General features: G+C 35.8%; 1 protein-coding gene across 2 annotated transcripts in view; it reads right to left on the reverse strand.

Moving 5' to 3' along the window:
* The window catches only part of Prkg1 (protein kinase cGMP-dependent 1), a 1151812-nt gene that overhangs the window by 319391 nt on the left and 809730 nt on the right, over nucleotides 1-22691 (reverse strand). Inside the window, exons 1-2 of one of the 2 annotated variants that reach the window (XM_033766627.1) lie at nucleotides 10669-10709; nucleotides 10369-10432 (exon numbers count right to left, since the gene is read on the reverse strand). Coding sequence is in view for 1 of the 2 variants with exons in the window: in XM_010606291.3 (XP_010604593.1) it covers nucleotides 10369-10432 (64 nt within the window). In the remaining variant the exon portion in view is untranslated. Of the gene's footprint in view, nucleotides 1-10368; nucleotides 10433-10668; nucleotides 10710-22691 lie in introns of those variants that run through there. The other variant, XM_010606291.3, reaches the window with a different exon arrangement.

Here is a 22691-nt window from a genome sequence, read left to right on the forward strand (position 1 = left end):
CACTGGTACAAAAACAAAAACAAAAATCCATTGTGTGACTATACCACATTTTTCATATTTGTTTTTTAATTTATTCATCACTTGATGAACATTTGGGTTGTTTCTAATTATGATCACAATGACCATTTGTGTGCAGGTTTCTGTATAGACATAGTTTTGATTGATTCTCATTAACACCTAGAAGTTAAATTGTCTGGTCACATGATAACTGTTTAATATTTTTAGGAATTACCAAACTACTTTCCAAAGAATTTGCACCATTTTATAATCTCATCAATATATGAGAGTTCCAATTTCTCTCTAATTCCTGCCAACATATGTTACTATCTATCTTATTTCCAGGTCTGGTGGGAGTGAAATGGTAGGTTATTATGGTTTTGATTTGTATTTTCCTAATGACTAATTATGTCAAGAAGCTTTCCACATGCTTATAGTAATTTTCTATCTCTTCTTCGGAGAAATGTGTATTCAATTCCTTTCCTTGTCTTTTAAATGTTTACATTTTTACCATAAAATTACAAATATTTTTAAATTTGTGACTGTACAAGTTCTTAAAACAAATAATTTGCAAATATTTTCTCCCATTCCATATTTATATCTGTACATTAAAAGTTATTACTCGGGAAATGAAGGTTTTCATCTTTATCTTTTAAGCTCTTCTCCCCATTTCTGCCCCATCCTCCACCCTATCACTGCACGCGTGCACACACACACGCACACACACACACACACACACGCACGCGGGAGCGCGCGCACACACACACTCATTCACTTTGTTCACCTTCGAAAACAACAATTTCCCCCAAAAGTGAAGATCCAAGAGAAGCCAGGGTCAAAAGAGGAAGTTAAATTTCCAGATTCAAAGCACTTTAGGTGATGGTAATTGAGAAACAGCAGGCTCTCTGAATCCTCTCCAGCTTGGCTCTGAATAGCAAGAGCCAAACTTGAAGTAGGAATGGAAAAAGTTTAGTTATAAACAACAGATTTCACAGAGAACTAATAATGTTCCTGTCCAGTGCATCAGTTTCTTTCCTGAAGAAATGCGGGCCTGTTTAAAATGATGAAAGAGAGAGCTTCACAGCATTTCAGTAACTCCACCACGGCATGACTTTCCCCGGTATATATTGTTCACAACCAGAAAGAATGTGAAGGATTGTGAAAAGATGTCAACACAAGATAGCTCTGAGACAGTTCCACATCTAAAACTACTAAATATTTCATCAGATTGCAGGACTGGCCACAAGGAGTGTTTTGGCTACATTGCCCTTCTTCTTCCCCCGGGAGAATCTGGCACTTGCCTTGTACCATATAATCAAGCAACTGTGAGATGAAAAATGTTTTCTCTTTTTTTATCTTTTTCTCCTGCATCTTTTTAGTTTCTCAAAATTTTTCTCGTAAAAATTCAAAAATCTGCGGAATGTTGCCTAAGTCCTTGTCAGTGCATAGCATGAATATACAATACATGAAATCATAAATAAATACACCATGCAGAGACACAAATTAAAACAACTCATTATTTAAGCTTAAAGGTGTTCATGACCTAATCATGCAAAGTTGAAGATTTAATAAAAGAAGTTTTTAAAACAGAGGTATCTTATTCCAATAAAAACATGAAGTGTTTTGAACAGAAAGTAGAACATGTAAGACTTTACTACAATCAAATAAGTGGTTCTGATATGCTTTTTTCCATCTAAAAATGGGAAGATATAAATATTGCATTTATTCCCCACTTCTATTCATATAAAAAAGTACTTAAAACAGGAAGTGAATAATGAATTTTCTGACTTACTTTTGTTCTGCAATTTACTATTTAAAAAAAGAATACAATTTCCTCGAGGCATCCAAACTTTTACTCCCCAATTTAAGAGAGTATAATTCTTAATTTTTCAAGTACTCTTTATGATATACTAGGTTGATCTCTGCCCCCTGCTCTGTGAAAAGTTACTTGACACTTTCTTTAAAGATATTGCCACAATCCCAACACTTAGATAAATATTAAATATAGGGCTTATTCTCAGTGACATTTCCTCATTGTGTTTGAGAGAGTAATAATTGAAGGAAACTATTTTAATACTCCACTGGAAATTAGGTGTGTTCATTCTATTTGAAAAATGTAATCAATCATCAGGGCATGATGGCGCAAGCCTATAATCCCAGCACTTGGAGGCTGAGGCAGGAGGATCACTGTGAGTTCAAGACCAGCCTGGGCTACACAGTGAGTTCCAGGTCAGTCTCAATCAAATAGTAAGACCCTGTCTCAAAACAACAACAACAACAACAACAAAAAGAAAAATGTAATTAACCTATAAGGACTAATATAGTACATGCAAATGAAGAAGAAAAGTATTAAAGTATTAAAAGTATTAAAGTAGAAAAAGTATTCTTTGTTATATCAAAGAAGAAGAAATTAGATCATGATGTATAATTTTCTGTTTTTTCCACTTATAGCTACTTCCTAGACTCTCAGGATAGATATAAATACATTTGATTAATTCAAATACATTTGCTTATTTCTACATGTAATCAATTTATAAAGTCAAAGTTTGTTGTTTTCTACTTGTACATAAAACATCTAGCTTTTATAAACTAAAAGTGGCTTCTCTGGCAAACAAAATTTGTGGTCTCTAAAATACTCAGATTTATTCAGTCTTTGTATGAGTAAGATATAGAATAAGATAGTCTGGTGACGATGAAGGTTAAAAATTACAGCCAAATAAACTATTTTAGCCTGTTTTATAAAACAATTAGGAAAATATTGGAATTACTGTTCTTGGTTTTGATAAAGTCTTGCATCAAAATCTCTATGTATTGGTACAAATACTTAACCTCTCTGTATTAGTGGGCTTTCCGTTATTATAACAAAATACCTAAGATAACTAACTTATAAAGAGAAAAGTCTTTTTGGCACATAGATTTATAGGTTGCACTCCAACAATGAGTAGTCCCAGTTCTTTGCCCTCTGACATCACATCCCAGCACGTGACAGCAGGGACACATTGCTGAGACAACTGCTGCGTCTGTGAGTCAGGAACCAAATAAGAAGAGAGAAGGACTGGGGGTCGACAGTGCCCTTGGAGAGCACATCCTCAGTGGCCTAGCACCTCCCTTGAGGTGCCACTTCTCAAATGTTCCACCATTCCCAAGAGTACCAAGGACGTTTGGGAGAACTCATTCAAAGCAAGGCAGGGACTGAAGAAAACTTTCGTATGTTTCTGCAAAAGCAGTGACCGATTCAGTACATAAAAGAAATAGTTCTACTCTGTGAAATAAATAAAAGAATGAAAAGAGCACTGAACTGTTATATTAGGAATAATGAGATTAGTTCCCGTTTTATAATCTCACTGCGGGGGAACACAGGTACATCCACGGTAGGAAACAGACAATGGAAGGAATGGCAGAAATACTCTGTAAAGGTTTTTTCTCCACCTCCACAACAAGATTCACCAAATAATGTATTACACATTTGTCCTCTCGTAACCTGTATCTGTCTAAATCACTTTCACTATCCTATTATTTATCATCCTCTCTGTTCGGTTACACTGCATTTCTTTATATTTCTAAATCTACATTCTAAATTTTTAGATTTTTTCTTTATGCTGGAAACGTTCCACAACTAATATGAAAAATGGAATAATCTGTAAGAACGTAAATGTACGCACAAACCTCTCACCCTCATCTAGGTTATTTTGCAGTAACCTTATAATTGGCCTGCCCATCCACTGTCTATTCTTATTGTAATGCCCCAAAGGATATTAAAATGTAAGACAGTATTACTTTACTACTTATAATGCTAAACTCTTTCCCATTGTCATTACAATAAAAATCTCATGATGGGAAAGTCTCTGTAACCTGATATTGACTAATTTTCAATAGTCTTCTCTTACTCCACCTGTACCACATACACTTTCTTCTGTTCTTTAAGAAGAGCAAACTCATTCCTATTTAAGAGCATGTAATGCATGCTCTTCCCTCTCCCTCATGTACCTGGCATCCTATACCTTCTTTTAGAGATTAGTTTAAATAGCACATTCCTCCTTTAGTTATGTTAAAGTGAATTGTTTAGCATAAAGCTGCCTAAGTTTGGCCTAAAATCTCTCTGTACATAAGTGAAATGCAATTTCACTTGATGTATAATAGACTGTAAAAATAGAAATATACTGTTATAACAAGTAACTGAGTCCCAACCAATTATAGCAACAGAACTTCCAGCCAATCAGAGGCAAAAAGCTGCCAAACTTTGCAAATGGCTACTTTGGATAATCAGGTTGTTTCTGTGTGTCACGTCCCCTCTGTGGCCATAAATATGTTTATATACATTAAAAGTTGAGTATTCTGAACCATTTTTGTCTAGATTGTTGCCTGACTGATGAACTATTTGCTTACACAACTCTGTCAAATCTGTCTTAAATTGTTCTTTTAACAGCAACTTCAGTGTTGTCTTACCACTTTATGGTGTTTCCCTTACTTCCATACCATCTGTGCCCACCACTAGAATATTTGGCCTGGGAGAGCAGGACTCTGAATCCCCAGGGCCTCGAACAGTTCTTAGCTCATGGCAAAGACTCCACCTATATCTGTCAAATAAACAAAGCTGTACACTTCTTTGTTGAAGGCCATAAACATACTGCTTTCCCTTTAGAATAATTTGGAATTCCTATATCTTCTTACAATCTGCATAATTATTATGCAAGCACTTTTCCCATTAGTATTAGATGACACTGGCATTGCTTTTGTTGTTGTACGCTGGCTTCACTTTATCTGATATGTAATTTCAGCTAGTTTTTCATTGTGCTTGTTTTTTCAACTTGAGTCAAACACTTTGTTTTCACTGGGTAGTATATTTATGTCTACTTGGTATTTTCTGTGTTTACTTCATTTTTATGTCCTAAAAACAAATGTGTGCTTACTAAATCATCTGTTTTCATTTTCAGTCATCATTGTCATAGACTGTGCTGTTGCTCACACATTCTGAGCAGAAATTAAAACATCTTGTGATTGGAAAATCTGACATAAAATTCTCAACTGTTTCTATGGTCAGAATTATTTATAGACATGGCTATTGTTACATAAAACAGCAAATGCTTTCACAGCTGTGAAAAAGAAAGAAAGTGATTAAAGAATTTCATGGATTCTAGGGGTTTTAAAGGGGGTTGATTTGGGCTCATTGATTTGTGTTTAGTTTGATTTATTTAAAAATACATACACAGACAAGGTCATCAGAGTGTTCTTCAATGTATTCTACAAAAACAAGCAAAAACAAAAGACCAACTGGGAAAAGCAGTTTTGTACTTACAGAAGTTTCAGATCAACATATTCAGAGAGAAATATAGCAAGTGCTTTTCCTTATGAATTTTTTAATACTTGAACTGAGAAATAAAATGTAATGTTGTTCCGCTTCACTCTGTGGTCACAGATGAAGGAGACCAATAAATCATAGGAAAGCTGACTTCAATAAGCCTCAAACTAAGAATTTGTGAATGGATCACAGAATCCCTTGTATAACTAGTACCCAGAGAACAGAAACATTTGCAGTATCTTTTCAGTTCAGTTATAGAAAAACTAAAAATTCTCTATTTAGCAGACCAAAATCTAGTGATGCTATGGCCTCTTACAGGCCTTTGAGCATTCCGGGACTCTTTATCCAGTTTAAATGCCATAGTCAACCATTTTCATTGTTCTTTCCCAGTCATCCTCAACTCCATATTTCTTCTCTCCACTACTATTCAATCCAGGTTAAATTTAATTCTGTACATATCTGAAGCACGGAACCAAGAAAACAAATGAAGCCAAGAAAACAGTCACATGAGCTAGTCATCAAGATGGGCTTAACCTTCCTCTCATTTTGACTAAATTTTATATCGCCTTCTCAGCTTGGGGTTCCAATGCTTCTTTTCTAAGAGGAGTTACTTAAAGAAAAAGAAAAACATGCTACTATGCACAGCATGTAAGGGAGCACATTCCTGTACTTTAGATGCTGGAGCAGGTAGACTGCAAGTTCAAGGTCAGCCTCACAATTTAACTTGACCCGGTCTCAAAATAAAATAAAGGGCTGGGGATGTAGCTTAGTGGTAAAGTGCCCCTGCATTTCATTTCCAGTATCAGAAAAAATAATAATAAATTCTTAATTTGCCACTTTGCAATATAATGTTCTCCCAGAATTGTCTTTCTCAAGGACCTGGAGACCGTCCCTGTGAAAATCTAAACATAGAAAGAATTGGCCTCCTTTCCTTCCAGCCTCCATGGGAGCATTGGTGCCAAACTTCCACAAGGGACAATTAGCAAATGCAGATGGCCTAATCACTCTGAGCCACCTAACTCCCTACTGGAGTACCCTTACTGAAGTGTGTTCCTCCAACAATTTCCCACTAGCTCAGCTTGGTGCTTAAACTCACTCCCACTTTTCCTTTCAAGGAGTTAAGTTTAACCTCATTTCCCCATTGCAAAAGTTGTGAATAAAATTCTTTCTTGCCTGTTTAACTTAGATTGTTGAATAGCTAACATCAAGTGGGGACCTGATACCTGGTCATGACATTTCATTGCCTTAGTTCCTTTACTCTTTGCACCTTTTCTTTCCTTAAACCATTCATTCCTCTATTCCATTCTTATTCTCCGTGGATGTCCTTGCTCTATCAATAGAAAACAGTATTTCCACAGCCCCAGTTGCCCCAGCAGCTCATCTCCCCATATGGCCCAGATGCTCTGCCCCACCACCTGTTCCCACGAGTACTGGAGAGCCTACCGTCGTGTTCCTATGCACAGCCTCCCATGTCCTGCTTCTACACTATTCCCTGGGCTCCTACTATCCCCGCCTGCCCCCTCTCACCCGCCAAACTCATTTCTCTCCTTGCATTTTCTACAAAATTCAAACCAAAATTTGGCCAACTCTTCCCAGAAACTTTTCTTTCTCACATTTTAAGGCAGAAAATGCTATTGGTTTTTCTCCAATTTTCACGGGTTCCTCTACTTTGCCCATTCTCTTATATTAGAAATACTAACGATCAATCAAGGCTTTGCTGTATGCTTCCCTCTTCATTCACTCATTCCCTTTTATCTACATAGCTCTCTGTCATGCCTGGCCCGAATGAGACTTTCACAAGCAAACAGGCCATTCTCTGCAAACAAAAGGCTACTCTCAGTAAATAGGACAGACAGCCACAAGGAAAATTTAGGACAGAGTATACAATCTCCCTGGTGCTGCGAAGTCCAGTGATTGTCTGCACATCTGTGCTGATTACACTTGGACCCTCAGTTATACAGGTTCCTTATTATCATAGCTCCTTCCCAAAACCCTGCATAAACTTAGTTTTCTTTCCCAGCTAGCAGTTGATCTCCCCCACCCCCTGTAATGCCAGCGCATCTACACACAGATAAAATAAATTCAGCTCTTTCCAGCTAGCTAGCTGCTAAAATCTGCCCCCAATTTCAGTCTGTTGCACCTGGACAAGAACAAAGCTTTTTCTCAACAAGGCCTGGCTTCAAGTGCCACACACATGCCATTTAAACAATCCTCCTTCCGCCTTATGCTACAAGGAACCATGCACAGGTATACAATTTGCTGTTTTATAATGTCTCTTAACAAAATGTACTTAAATGCTCATGTACTTTAAGTTCATAGTACACAATAGTTCAGTAACTTCATTTTGTATTTGCTTGTTTAAGCAATTCAGGTTCCAGGAAAAGCAGAACAACCCATATCATTCATCCCCCTTAAGTAAGAAAAGTCATCTCATGAGAACAAAAGTCTCTTTCAATCCATAAAAATGCCACCAAAGCTATGGAACTGGGAAGCCAGAATAGAAATAATCAGCTAGACCCTGGTTCATCTCAGCCAATCCACAAGGCTGGCCTTATTGTCCTGTGAGTGGCAGTTTGAACTTCCTCATCAGTGTGTGCCCCTCTAACTACTCACGTTACAGTTCTTTCCCTCTTTCCCTTTCTTTCTGACACTGCCTAATAAATCTGCCTCTACCTCCTGCTGACGGTATTCGGAACCTCCCTTGAGGTTACCATCTCCCCTTTGGGGAAACTCCTCAGACCCCATCTGGTGATATCATGACACCTCATTCAAACTCCCTCTCAAGGACCACCTGGGTATTCTTCAATTCTCCAGGCACAGTCTTCCTGAGGATGTTGTGCATGGTCTTTCCTTGCTCCAGCACACTCATACTTCTTCATTCAATTAACAACTTTAGGGCCAGGGATTTAGCTCAGTGGTGCTACCACCTGCCTCACAAGCACAAGGTCCTGAGTTGGATCACTGGTACCAGAAAAAAAAAAAAGAAAAAAAAACCCCTCTAATTATACATACTAATAGCTCAAACTGCACTTACTTTCCTTTACTACTTAAATTCCTTTCCTTTGTATTTATCTCCACTGAACACAGGGATAAATGTACCTGTAAAGTTATAATGTGTTGGTGAGGATTGAACCCAGGGCCTCATGCATAGAGACAAGTGCTCCATCGTTGAGCTACAACGCGAGTCCTCAATTTACTGATTCTCTTTACTTCCTATCTTCCCTCTGGCCCTACCTATATAACATTAACTCTATTAAGGGATTTTTGCTTTTTCGTTGCTACATACCAATAGCTTGACAGTTCTAGAACACAGTAGGTGTTCAACAAATAATTATAGAATAGATAAAAACAACCAACATGGAGTCTGAATTCTAAGTAGACAATAAGAGAAATTAATCTGAAAATAAGATGCAATTAGGAAACATATTACTAAATAACCCTTTGTGTCAGAGCTGGCTATTTACATTCTACTGTTATTTGCCCAATTTAGCCTCCTTTTATAATTTTCCTTAATGTTTATTAATCTAATCTTATCCCTATTTCTATCCCTGTAGGCTCTGAGGGATAAGAGGATGAAATTAAAATATCTCACTCCACCTACCAGACCCTCAAGATACCATCTCCAGATATATTCTGCATTCTAATTACGGTATTATTTTGCCATTTTCAACCATTTGGTTCCACCTAGTTTACAAAAATCCTTCATAGAGCCAACTCCTGCTTACTCTGCAGGGAAAGCTCACTGTGTCTCTCGGAATCTTTTCGTGGGTGTCCAGACTATGGTACTTACCCTCCTTTATGGTCTTTGTAGCTCATATTTTACTTATTGGCTCATATTGTAATTCCCATTTTTAAGCAATGGTTGATTATTATGAATCTTCTTTTCTAGAATGTAAATAGTAGGAGGCGTGATTGTGCCATTTTACTTACTGTTTTATCTCAGGATCCTGATTATAGAGGATATTCAGTGAATACTTACTGAATAAAAATTTATTTAAAAAAAAACACTGTACCTGACCTGTAATGTTTTCCTTGCCTGTGTTTCCTTATGTTCATGATTTTGCCTGGCTTACTGACTAATCTTCTAAATTTTGAATTTATTTCTTCTTTGGTGAGTATCGTTTATACCAACTCTGCCTTCTACACTTCTCACTGTAGCAAAGCTCTCCTGCTTAGGGCTGAAACCAGTTTTATAGTCACAGACATTTTTCTTGATTACTATCAAAGAATCTAGACTTCGTCACAAAACAGAGCAATACTTTTTTTAAATATTTCCAAACAAAGCAGAAAAACCTCATGTACCCAATATCTTGAAAATAAGTTTTGTCATTAAAGCATGTCTACTTCAAAATTGGTGTAGATCTCATGCATTTGAGTGGAAGAGATTCCTTCTCTACTTCTCAGTTAGGAATCTCAATGAGGTGACTTACAAATGAGTAGCCTAATGAATGAATTGCATTCTTTCTCTTCTTTCTCAAAACCTTGGCTTCATGGACCCAGGGGAAAAAAAAAAAAACTAGATTCCACATTCAAGCATGAAATTATGTATGTAAAATACACTCACATGCTAACAAAATATTGCATCCAACTGCTAATTTCATTTGTAAATATGCTAAGCTGAAGCTTTAGGGTGGCAATTACCATAAATTTCTTTAAAAATAATTGAAATAAGAGAAAAATATTACATCTTCCATTCTTAGAAGTCAAAGTAAATTGGACTGGGGATTTAGCTCAGTGTGCTGCTGCCTGCCTCGCAAGCCTAAGATCCCGAGTTCAATGCCCAATACCAAAAACTAAAACGAAACAAGAAGTCAAAGTAAATTGTATTTTCTGCAACAAAAAGTTTTCTTCCCTCTGTAGTTAAGTTGATTTGCCTGTTTTGGGCTGTGTGTAAATGTCAGGTGTGCTAAACTTTTTTTATCTGAAGCCAAAAATATAGCTCATCCCAGATCTTAAAAACAAATGGAAAAGGTCTTTCTGCAGTTTATGATTTGTCACCACACAGCTGTGAAAGAAGCCAGCCTAGCAGGCTGGATCCAGTACCAAAATATTAAAAGACTAAAAACAATTACCTCTTCAAGGACATCTGCGAGCTTGCTAAGTATCTCTTCAGGAAGGCTCTGGAATGTTGGAACGCTGAAAAACAAAACAGAGGATGATGCTGAACACACTTAATATAATAAATAAAAAGGTAATATAGCAGCAAAAAAAAAAAAAAAAAAAAAAAAAAAAACAACATTTCACAACAAAGATTTGCAGATTTCTCTGCAAATGAAAATCAAAGCGATTACTTAAGCATGGTTTAATGTCTACATGGAAAAGAGCTTGGAGATTCACTAATGCAAGTCCAAGTCATGCTTTTAATTATCTACCATTCTATGAATGTTTCTGCTACCACGGAGAGACAACCACTCTCTCCAGATTCCTTACAGCTTCATCTCCCTTCCCAGCCCCCACCCCCATTCCCCGCTCCAAGCAAACCCTTCTTCTGGCCAGTCCCCACCCCTTCTTCAATTGATGATACATTTTTATGCAAACATTTATTAAACAATGTAGGAATGCGTCCCACGCTCCCCACCCCTTCCCTACCGTAGCCAAGTTCTTTTATAAGCTCATTAGCATTCATCTTTTTTCCCACCCAATGCAGAAAATATAACCCCAGAAGTACAGGCATGCTAGGCAAGAGTTCTACCGTAGACCTCCACCCGTAGCTCTATTATGAGCTCTTCTACCTTTTGTTGCAACTATAATTACATAATTAATCAAATCATTGTTTGTTTTTAATATCTTCCCTGCAAGAATTAAAACTCCCTAAACAGAAGAACTGTATCTGCCTTCCTTTATCAACATCGTATGTTTTCAGTGATTTATAAACAACAAACCCAACAGTATAATTTGACTGAAGTTATAAAAACATGGATGTGTGAATGCTCCATACAAGACTAATAAAAATTCTGAGATGTTCGAAGTTAAATTACAAAGAGCCGAAAAATAGAAAGGAGATGTGGAAAGTGTTGATATGGGGCATTAATCAGTAATATGATACAGGCCAAAAAGAAAAAAAAAAGGCTATTTTACATTTTTTAATATGTGTTAAAACCTTAACTCCCACTAAAATCCTCTGGCAACCACCAGGACTGTGCATACTGTTTACATGTAAACTTTGTGAACTATAAAACACAACCAATTCAACAGCAAGGAATACTTGTCTTTATAAATTGCTATCACAAATCTTCCTCTCTTTGGCACTGTTTGGCCCTCTTATGTTTAGCCTATGTAGAACACTGTTTTCCTTCCCCAGAATGTTTTTAGGTATTCCCAATTCTGGTAGCTGCAAGGCATTTATTTGTCCCAGGAACTGGTCCTTTCCTTTTCTGTCTAGCACCTGTAAGGGCTCAATAAACACTTTCATTTCAGAGACTTCTTAGTCTAAAGAATTCGGGTTTAACAGCAATTATTAGAAAAAGATTAGACAGGATAGAGCAAAGAATCAGGCTCATAGTACCATGATACTGAAAAATTTGAGTTTAGTTCTCATTTTCTTACCTTGTCCTCTTATTTTTCCTCTTCAAACAGCAAATGAAAATATTGAATGATGTTGAACAGAAAACCAATAAAATTTCCTTCACATGTGAAATAATAATGATCTTAAATGAAAACAAAGCTCCTCAACATATGTTTCCTGAAAGGAAACTGGAAAATTTAAGTAGGATGTAGAACTCAATTTTCATTTAATCATATCCCAATGCTTAGAGAAAAGACTATAAATGAAAGCACACATTTAAATGTCTGATATCTGACATGGAATGTAATACCAGCGTTATTAGAATACTACAATGAACAAAGCCATAATGTACTGTTTTGATATAAGCATGAAAGTTTGCTATTTAGTTGTCGCTGTAATTTCCATTACTAAAGGTAAAGCCCATTGATAAAATCCCAAGGTTTTATGCAAAGGTGTAACAACTCACTCAGGACCATCTGTTCCTCCAGATTTACTGTTGTGGTCTGAGCCACATGGGTTTTGATTTCCAGAAGGCAGTCTACTATAACAGCTGGATGAAACATACCACAGATAGAGAGAGAAGATAGAGGAAGCTGTTTCCATGAATTATATAGGTTGAAAATTTTGGTCCTTCCTTGTTCTTTTAATGAGCTGTGTTTTAGTTTCTTTTAAGATGTTACAAAATTTAGGGTCTTTCCATCCATTGGGTATGTGTGGAAAATACAAACAACAACTGAATTTTATAATTGGATCCATTCTTTAGGAAGGCCTGTTGCTTCTATGGTACTTTTATCTCAATCTAGGATGTGTCTACGTCAAGACATGCTATAATATTTTCATGATCGTGAACAGTATTACCCATGAGAAAAAAGTAATATTTGATTAACCATATAATACACTAAATGGAAACACAATATTTAGCACACTACCTTAATTATATTTTAAATTCATTTTTAATTTCATCAAAACATTGTGCAACATTTCTTAGTAGTAAAATGTAAGGTTACCTCAAAACAATGAGTAGCTTTTATTACTAATAAAAGAAGCAAGGACAATTTTAAGAAGAAATATTCTATAAAATGATTTGCAACAAAACATTTCTGGACTTAATAAAATGAAAAAATTTTAACAGAAAAGTTCCTTTTATAAATTTATTTTAAAACATTTAGAAATTATTTTAAAATTTACTTATAAATTTATTAAAAGTCTCTGTCATCCAAACAGTTTCATCATGTAACTAACTTGTTTTCTAAGAATTACCAGACTACAAGTAGCTTGAACACCAAGAACAACACATTTGAGGATTTTCGGAATTTGAAATTTTACCCATGAAATGTATCAGTTAAATTTTAAAAGTACATCAAAATACATTTAGACTCCACTAACTTCAATATATGATAGTTCAAAATAAAAGTTGTCTGATTTAGAAAATTGAAGGTAAATAATTATAAAGACAAACTTCTAGAGAAAGTGTTTAAAGACTAGAGCAAAATATTGTCACTTATATTTAAAAATAATTTATTGTAAGAATTTGCATGATAATTACAAATAATTCTTACAGATATGTATTAAAATGTCTGGACCCCTAAAGGCTTGCAATAGACCTGAATTAAAAGAATTACTAAATATAATATAGATGATGCAAAGTATGGTATTTTTCCAATGGTTTTTCTAATTAAGTAAAACAAAGACTTCAAATTTGCAATGATAGTGATAGAAGGTAAGATGTGAGTGATTTTTATTTGCCAGGAATTGGGCTAAGGTTTTATAGACAATTAGAGTGTTTGTCTAAGGTCACACCAATTAGCATTGATGAAGATAGGATAAAACCCCATGTAAATGACTATGCAACTGATCAATAACCCACTGAGCTACACACTGTTCAGTGAGGGAACTAAAATAGTACCTTTCAGAGCAGTGCTTTATTCTTGTAGATATTTACAAAAAATCATTAATACTGATAATATTTGATTTAGTACATTCAGTAATTCTCTTTTACTTACAAAAAATGTCAAATAAATTAAAGATTGAAAGAATTTTTAAGGATAACCAATATCCCTAACACAGAATCGTTTGTTAGCAGTGAGCTATTTTTGCTTTATCTACTTTCAACCCACCTATTTTTCTACGTGTGCATATTTATTAATCTATAGATAGATATTTCTAGATAAAATATCTGAGACTACATTTTAGGTATCATGAAATTTTGTTAGTAATAGTTTACTAAACATTCTAAACATAAATATTTTAAAATAGATAATTCTACTACCATTATTATAAACAAAATATTAACTTCATCTCGTCTTCTTTCTGTATGTAAATATTACTGCTGTCCAAAAATCTATCAGTTGCTTTTTTGTGTTTGTTTTCTTTTCAATGATACAGTCAAAATCTGAGCACTGCTTTTGGCTTTTACATCTCTTTAGTCTCTTATTCTACAATAGTTTTTCTACCTTTTCCCTCATGGCACTGACTTTTTGAGAGCTTGTTTGGAGGTTCTAGCAGGGGAGCGCAGCTACTCGTATACCCTTGACCTAGGTCCTCCTCTTGGGGGGGGTCCCCCTCTTCTATCCAGATCACAGCTTCGGGAGGGACACACCTGGGGCGGTAAGGAAGGAAGAGGACACCTGCCGGCCAGCCAGATCAGCCAAATCAACCCTGCGATCAATGGGGTGACAGATGTTGCAGCCAGATCACCTCACATCCAATACTGACTTTTTAAAGAGGCTAGAATAGTAATATTAATAGATGTTTTATATTCTTTGTCTTAGGGATTTTATTGCTGGTAATCTACTGTATGAGAACAATAATAGAGTTGGACAGGGATAAGTACAAAGAATTTATTAGAGGTACATATCCAGAAAAAAATTGGGATATACATAGAATAACAATTACATAAAGCAACAATTCTTAATGGGCGGCCCAAGGATGCCCCAAAACCTTTTCAGGGTGGTCTTTAAAGTTAAAACTATTTTCATAGTAAGTCTAGGTTGCAATTTTCTTTGCGCACCTCTCCCCTAATCCCTCATGCACAGTATAAAATCCAGGCCCTCGTATGCATGTACCCTAGGCTTGTACACTACCCCTGAGCTATACTCTAGCCTGACTCTTACTTTTTCACATGAATGTAGTAAAAATTTCCATGGGCTATGTAGATGTCATCACTCTGATGGCTAATAACACATTTGCTTATCTCTTCTGTTTTCTAGAAAATTTTAAGGTCATAAATTTTTAATCTCAATATTCCATTTACATAAATTAGGATGCTTTTGTTACTTCTTTCGTGTTCTTACTAGTTTTTTTTTTTTTCGTCATGCTTGCTATTAACATTATCATAATCCAGAGCCAGGGATTTGGCTCAGTGGTTCGTTCCACTGCCTGCCTTGCAAGTGTAAGGTCCCAAGTTCAGTCCCCGGTACCAAAACAAACAAAAACATTATCATCATCCAATAAATCATTCTTTTAAAATAATGTTTTCCTTGCATTTAAGTGTAAAAACAAAAAGTAGTACATTTGAGTACATTGTTTTACAAAACAGTTCTCTCTCTCTCTCTCTCTCTCTCTCTCTCTCTGTCTATATATATCCCCTGTACTGGAGGTTGAACTCAGGGCCTTGCACTTGTGAGGCAGGCAGGGTGCCACTGAACTAAATCCTCGGCCTTGTTCTAAATATGTTTAAATATTTCTCACATTTTTGTTATTTTTTAGAGGGGTGCTACAAATCAAAGCCAAGATCTTGTGCATGCTACTAAAGTGAACTGCCATTGACCACATTCCAGAATTTCATCTCAAACTGTTATAATTTTAGAATTGCATAATGCTTAAGTACTTAATGAAAGAAAGTTTATTATATTTTTATGATTTTTAACAATGGAACATTTGCTTCAAAAGAGTGATTAGAAATCTCATATTATCCATCCACAGCTGCCAGTTTCTAAGTCTAAAGACATTTGGAAAATATAAAAATGACATATCACTGAATTTTCAGACTCACAGATGAGAGAAAAGTTAGCCCAAAGAAATGTAGAAACACTGTAAATAAGAAATAAAAACATATTAATAAAAGCTATCAGTCTCTTCTTAGCATTTTATAATTTCTCTTTGTACAACAATCATTTCTGAAAAATATTATCAAGCCAGTTAATTCCTGCAGCTATTTTGATACAAATCATTCAGACTTTACCAAAGTAAGAATTAGGTATTTCAAATGAACACGAGAAAAACTTTTTAAAGGCCAAGTAATTTTAATATGGCTTTTCAAATTTCAGATTAAAAAGTCAATGAAACATCTTCTACTTCAGCTGCCATATTGGATTGACTGAAAAGCCCGCACAGTGCCTAATAGATCTTGTGGAATTAATTTGCAGATGCTGTTGGATTCCGAGCCAGTATGAAAAATCATTGCACTGCCTCTTTGCAATGAGATAGTGCCTTTCAGAATCAAAAATTTAGCTGCCAAGAAAAGGCTGAATTAAGATCTTTCTTGTGGAACTGTACCTTTGCATTATACATGTTCAAATGCACGGTCATTTTAGAGGCATGGCCAGACTTCCTCGGGATTATGTTTGTTTTGGCAGTATTAGGATTCAGTTACATCTCCGACCCCTTTTTGTTTTGAGATAGGGTCTTGCTGTGTGGCTGCGCTGCTCAGGCTGTGCTGGAACCCTCATTTCTCCTGTGTTAGCCCCTCAGTGCTGGGATTACAAGCATGCACAACTATGCCTGGCCTTGTTTTGAGTGCAATTTATTTGGTAACAGAATCAACTAATCTTCAAAGAGAGCGTCATAGATACAAATGTGTGTCAACAAACACAAGTGTAACTGCAATAATCAATACCCCCTTTGTTGTTGATTTTTGTTTGTTGTTTTTCTTTGGGGGGGTACCGGAGATTGAACTCGGGTCCTTGTGCTTGCAAGGCAGGCCACTGAACCTCTGAGCTAAATCCCCAGCTGTTGTTTTTTTTGTACCCGGGATCAAACTCGGAACCTTCACCTTGTCAGCCAGGTGGTGGAATCACTGAGCTAAATGGCTGGCTGTACTGCATTATTAAAAAAAAAAAAAAAATAGACGTGAGTTACTCTGCATAGCGTGGCAGGGTCTACCCTGCAACACTGTGTTCACGTGTGCGCTGATGTGCAAGTGATGGTGACCTCTCAGCACAAATCCAGGCAGTGATGCCAAACTGCACTTGTCATTGTGTTCCCGACCATCACACACTCACAGTGAAAGAAATGAACAAACTAGTTCCACGGTAAAAGTCTGTGCTGAAGTATTCAAAGGTGTTAGTTTTATTAAATTTTAATCCTTGAGCATTATGTTTTAATATTGTGTGTGGTAAAAAGACAAGTACAGATAGAGCACTTCTGCTTCCTGAAACACAGTGCCGTCTCATGGAAGCTCACATGCATTGTACCGGAGCTGAACTCTGAGCCACGCTTTTCAGGGAACATCGTTTTTCCTGGAGAATGGCTAACAAACTGTGGCTACTCAAAGGGGTATGTGGCAGGAGTTGTTTTCTAAATGAACAAAATGAGCTTGTCACTTCTTGACAAAGCAAGTGTTTGTTGCCAAAGAAAAAATGTCAAACTTTGAAATTAGCATTAAACATTCAAAAACTTTTATATGCCACTGTCAACATAACAGATTTCTAATACTGTAAGACTTTTTCTAATGAAATCACTAGGGAAAGATTGACATTAAGAAGTATAATTTTTATAATATTGGAAATTTGGAGTAACTTGGTGAACCAATGTTTTCCAGATGAACAAACTCTGATGTTACAAAATCACACAATGGTAAACCATCCATTCAAATTGCAAAATGGTCAGTGGATTTTAATGTCATGGTTTGAAAAGTTCATTGTTATTGTTTTAGATTCCACACAACTAACATTTAAGACACCATATATTGTTGAATGTTGTAAAGAACTGTACTGTATCCCTAAAATGTACCAATAAACTCAATTAAAGCTGAAAAAAAGAATCAAAATCCGAATAAAAATGTCCACAATTATCTCGAAAGAACATTAATGTAGCCCTCCTTTTTCCTACTACATATCTCTTATTTTTTCACACACTTTAAACAAAACACCTAAATTTAACCCAAAGAATTCAGGAGAAGATAGAAAATCGCAGTCTTTTTCAAACTAAATATTGAAAAGACTTTATGAACAAATCCTCAGTAGCACGGGAACTAGCAGATAGAATCAACAACTGGGATCTCATCTTGCTAAAAAGCTTCTGTACTTCAAAAGAAACCATCAGCAGAACTAAGAGACAATCTACAATGTGGGAAAAAATTTTTACCAGCTGTTCCTCAGACAAAGGACTATTATCAAGGATATATAAAGAACTCAAAACAATCAGTCCCCCCAAATCTAAAGACCCGATTCAAAAATGGGCATCCGAAATGAACAGACATTTCTCAGACAAAGAAGTAAAAGCAGCAAGAAAATATTTGAAAAAATGTTCCACAGCACTGATCATTCGAGAGATGCAGATGAAAACAACACTGAGATTCCACCTCACCCCACAAAGAATGGCTGCTATCAAGAAATCACACAATAACAAATGTTGGCGGGGTTGTGGGGAGAAAGGAACCCTCCTCCATTGTTGGTGGGAGTGCAGACTAGTGCAACCACTATGGAAATCAATATGGAGATACCTCAAAGAGCTTGGACTGGAGGTTCCATTTGACCCAGCCATCCCTCTGTTGGGTATCTTTCCAAGAGAACTAAAAGAATCATATCACAGAGAAGTATGTGCACCCATGTTTATAGCGGCACAGTTTGTAATAGCTAAATCTTGGAAACAGCCCATTTGCCCATCCGTTGGAAACTGGATTAAGAAGTTGTGGTTTTTCTACAAAATGGAATATTACTCAGCCATAAAGAATGAAAAAATAGATTCATCCATAGGAAAATGGATACATATTGAAGATATACTCCTAAGTGAGATAAATAAGTCACACATGTGTAAATACCGAATAGTTTCCCTGGTGTGAATAATCTGCAACAATGCATAAGATTACTGACATTTAGAAATGGGAGGAAAGGAGCTAAAGGTGTAGGGAAGGTGTGATACGTAGGGGAAGAACAAAAAGGGAAAAGAAAAAAATGTGAGAGAATGAAAAGATGAAAATAAAGTGTTTGTAGATGGGGAGGGGAGGAGGGGGTGAAGGGAGGGCAGAGGTAAGGGGAAAAAATGAGAATCAAGACTTGTCATGTAGAGGTACAAGATCCCAACAATGAATGTAACTGTACTGTATCCCTAAAAGGTACCAATAAACTCAATTAGAGCTGAAAAAAAAAAAAAGAAAGATTTGCTAAACTGTAAGCTCAAACTTTTCACTTCTCTTTTTATTTTGAAAAATATAGTTATTACCACAAAGGGTAGACTATGTAATATGCAGCTTAGTATTCTAGAATTTTGTTTTGATTCCTAATAAATATCAACATATATAAACCATATAAGTTGGAGAATCATTGACACAGACTGATTATAATTAATCTATTAAAAATATGTAAAACACAGTGCTTACAAAATGTTAAAGAAAATACTGAGAATTATGTATAAAAAGAATAACTATACTTTTATTCAACCTCTTAAAATTCAGAATAGAATTTTTAAAAAATAAAAAACAGGGCCGGGGATTTAGCTCAGCAGTTTGGTGGCCTGCCTTGCAAGCGCAAGGACCTGAGTTCAATCCCCAGTACCAAAAAATAAATAAATAAATAAATAATAAAAAACAGTTAATGAGAGCACCTTAAACTAGTAATTATCAGTTTTTCTCTACTTCTCATATTTTCAAATTTTAATAATATGTAGAAATGTTTTATAATACCAAAATCAAGTGTACAATTTTGATTATAAGTAAATAGAATACATAAATATTGGCATCTTTAAAAATTTTTAGTGATGGGAAAATATTTTAAAATAACTAATTTATTTACCAAAATATATTGAGTACCTACTATGTGCTAATATCGTTTTAGGTGTTTGGGATCCATTAGTTTAAAAAAGCAAAGATGTCTAGCTATTTATCAAATTCAAATAAAGAACAGGCATTACTTACATATTATGTACATTTTATATATGCTCATATACAATACATCACAGATTTCAGTATATTAGACAAGGAATACAGAATGATTTAGCAGAAAAGGATAACAGAAAAAGATAGGAGGAGGAAGGAACAGATTGGAAAATTGAACGAGGTGACCAAAATATCCAAAGTTTAAACAGAAAACCAAAAGAGGTAAAAGAAATGGCTAATTTAAAATATAGGTAAGAGCATGCAGGCAGAGGGATAGGGTGACCAAGGAGTTTTCAGTGCCTGGTGGATTCCAGAAGGAACAGAAAAGAGGTTGGAGTGCCTAGATTTCAGTGAGCTTGAGGGTAAGGGGAAGAGAAGGCCATACCAAGGTAGGGTGGTAGTAGAGCACAAAGAGGCTTGTCGATTATTGCAAGGAATTTGCTCTAATCTGGGTGAAATGTAGAGTCACTTCAGGGCTTTATGTCCACGTGTGACACAATCTTACAAAATGAAAAGTCCTCTCAGCCAGCTCTATAGAGAATAAACTGAAAAGAAATAAGAGGCAAAGCTGGTAGACCAGATACTGAATCTGTTGTATGACAGACAATGGAACATTGGATAGGCTAAAAGCAGCAGAAATGGTGAGAGCACTTGTACTACTCCCTTATATTTTGAAAGCAGAAGCAGCATAATTTCCTGATGGAAAGGATCCTATAAAACGTTTAAAATCAAAGTAAAAGCAAGTATCTTTTTAAGCCTACTGAGTAGAAAAGGTTTTATTTTATCCAAAAATGAGAACCAAGACTGTCATGTAAAGATACAAGATCCCAATAATGAATGTAACTGTACTGTATACCTAAAATGTACCAATAAACTCAATGAGGAAAAAAAAATGTTTATAGTGTTTCAATACAAATGGTATCAAATGTAGACACATATAGTATTTATAAAGCAAAACAACTGGACAAACAAAAGCCTGGAAAGTATTCAATAATGTGCTCATACAGAATTCAAAGCACACAGAATTATAAATATCTTTGGGTAGCATTTGGACAGCAGGAGCCCTTTGATTTTGTCAGAAGAAATCCAATGTAATGCCACCAATATTAGCAAGCATTATTTCTGTGCCAGTGACTTCCAACAAAGTAAGAGATCTCACACATATGAAATAAATTGCTTCGGATTGGTGAAGAATGAAAATAACAATCATTTTAACATTATAGGTATGCAATCATTCCCCATAGTAAACTTATTAGAAATTTTACTCCCCAGGTATTCCTTTTTTACTACAAGTAGATGGCATTGATCCTGGTTTAGTCTATTATGTCATGGTCTTATGACTGCTTTTCCTTCCCTGAGTCTCTTAGCCCATATCTCAATCCAATCTACTTTAAACAACACTGACAAATTTACTTTCCATCAGTGATGTTTAGCCTTGCCATGCAATGACCCTGATACTTTAATAGCGGTCTATTACCTCACAAGATTATGAGAATTACAAAGATTTTTTTTTTTGGGCCATGAAAGTATTTTCAATGGACTTTTATAATTGATGTGACAAAGTTTAAATTTCTATGTGAGAACTATACTGAAGGTGTTTTTGTTACTTTCTCTTTGATGGAACAAAATGCCCAACACCCACAAGTCATGGAGAAAAGGTTTACATTAGCTCACAGTTTATAGAGATCTCAGGCCATAATCAGGTAGTTCCAAAACAGGACGGCAGGACAGAGGGGAATGGCAGGAGAGAAACAGTCTATGGTGTGGTTGGCAAGAGGCAGTGAGGCGGCAGCAGGAAGCCTCCTGTTATATTCCATCCAGGTTACAAGCGTATTGGTTGGTGCCACCTATACCCAGGGTGGGGCTGCTGTTTATAGTCAATCCATTCAACCACATCCAGAATCATGCTAATCCAATCAATATGTAGATCTGGTTATCATACATCCTAATCCAGCATCACAGAGCCATGATCCAGCCACCTCCAAAAAGCCCCATCTACAAGCACATAAGGCTTTGGGGGTACATCTAGATGTAAGCCACGACAGAAAGTAAGCAAGCACGCTTTAGAATGAAAAGGAATTAGATTGGTACTAATTGTTAATTATGCTTTCAGCAACTTATTAAACTTGCCTAGGCCTCAGCTGCATATATATATATATATATATATATCTTAAAAATTTTTAAGAATTTTGGTAATCAAATTTTTAATATGTTACATATGAATTTGAGACTAGACTCAATAATGCTGCAAAAATCTATTGCTTCATGTTGAAAACCTTAAATATATTTGATTTGGAGTATCAACTCTTCTTTTTCAGTGAGATAGTTTAGTTTTGCCTTTCTTAGCTCTCTACCAAACTCATTCCTGAGTCCAAAAGGCACATCATGCCCAGAAGATAGGAATACTTATCTTTAATGTCCTTGCTAGCAAAGTCACAAAGGACCCTTGAAGTCTACAGGCTTTCTCTTTTTATGCACAAAGATGAGGAAGGGAATCTTTGGTCAAGCTTAAACATTGCTGCTTCAGGTCAACTTTCCGAAGAAATAACTCCATGCAGAAAAATCTACTCTTAGAGAGATCTCCATGGGCCTTTTATTTCTTCTGTGTAAAGATCCTATTAGTGATACATTCAAATGAATTTAGTCTCTCAAAATGGTTAAGAAGCATTTTATAGACATTCCTGGTATTAATGGGGATTAAACTCAGTGATTCGGCCGCCTACCTTGCAAGCACAAGGTCCTGAGTTCCATCCCCGGTACCAAACACACAAAAAAGTTCTTGGTATTGACAAAAAACAGAGAGACCAAGAAATGGAGAGCCCACCAATCAATTTGAAAAAAAGGTCAAAGCAATA

Source organism: Fukomys damarensis, unplaced genomic scaffold (assembly GCF_012274545.1).
Source record: "Fukomys damarensis isolate Sample0158 unplaced genomic scaffold, DMR_v1.0_HiC HiC_scaffold_20, whole genome shotgun sequence".
Taxonomy (NCBI): Eukaryota; Metazoa; Chordata; class Mammalia; order Rodentia; family Bathyergidae; genus Fukomys; species Fukomys damarensis.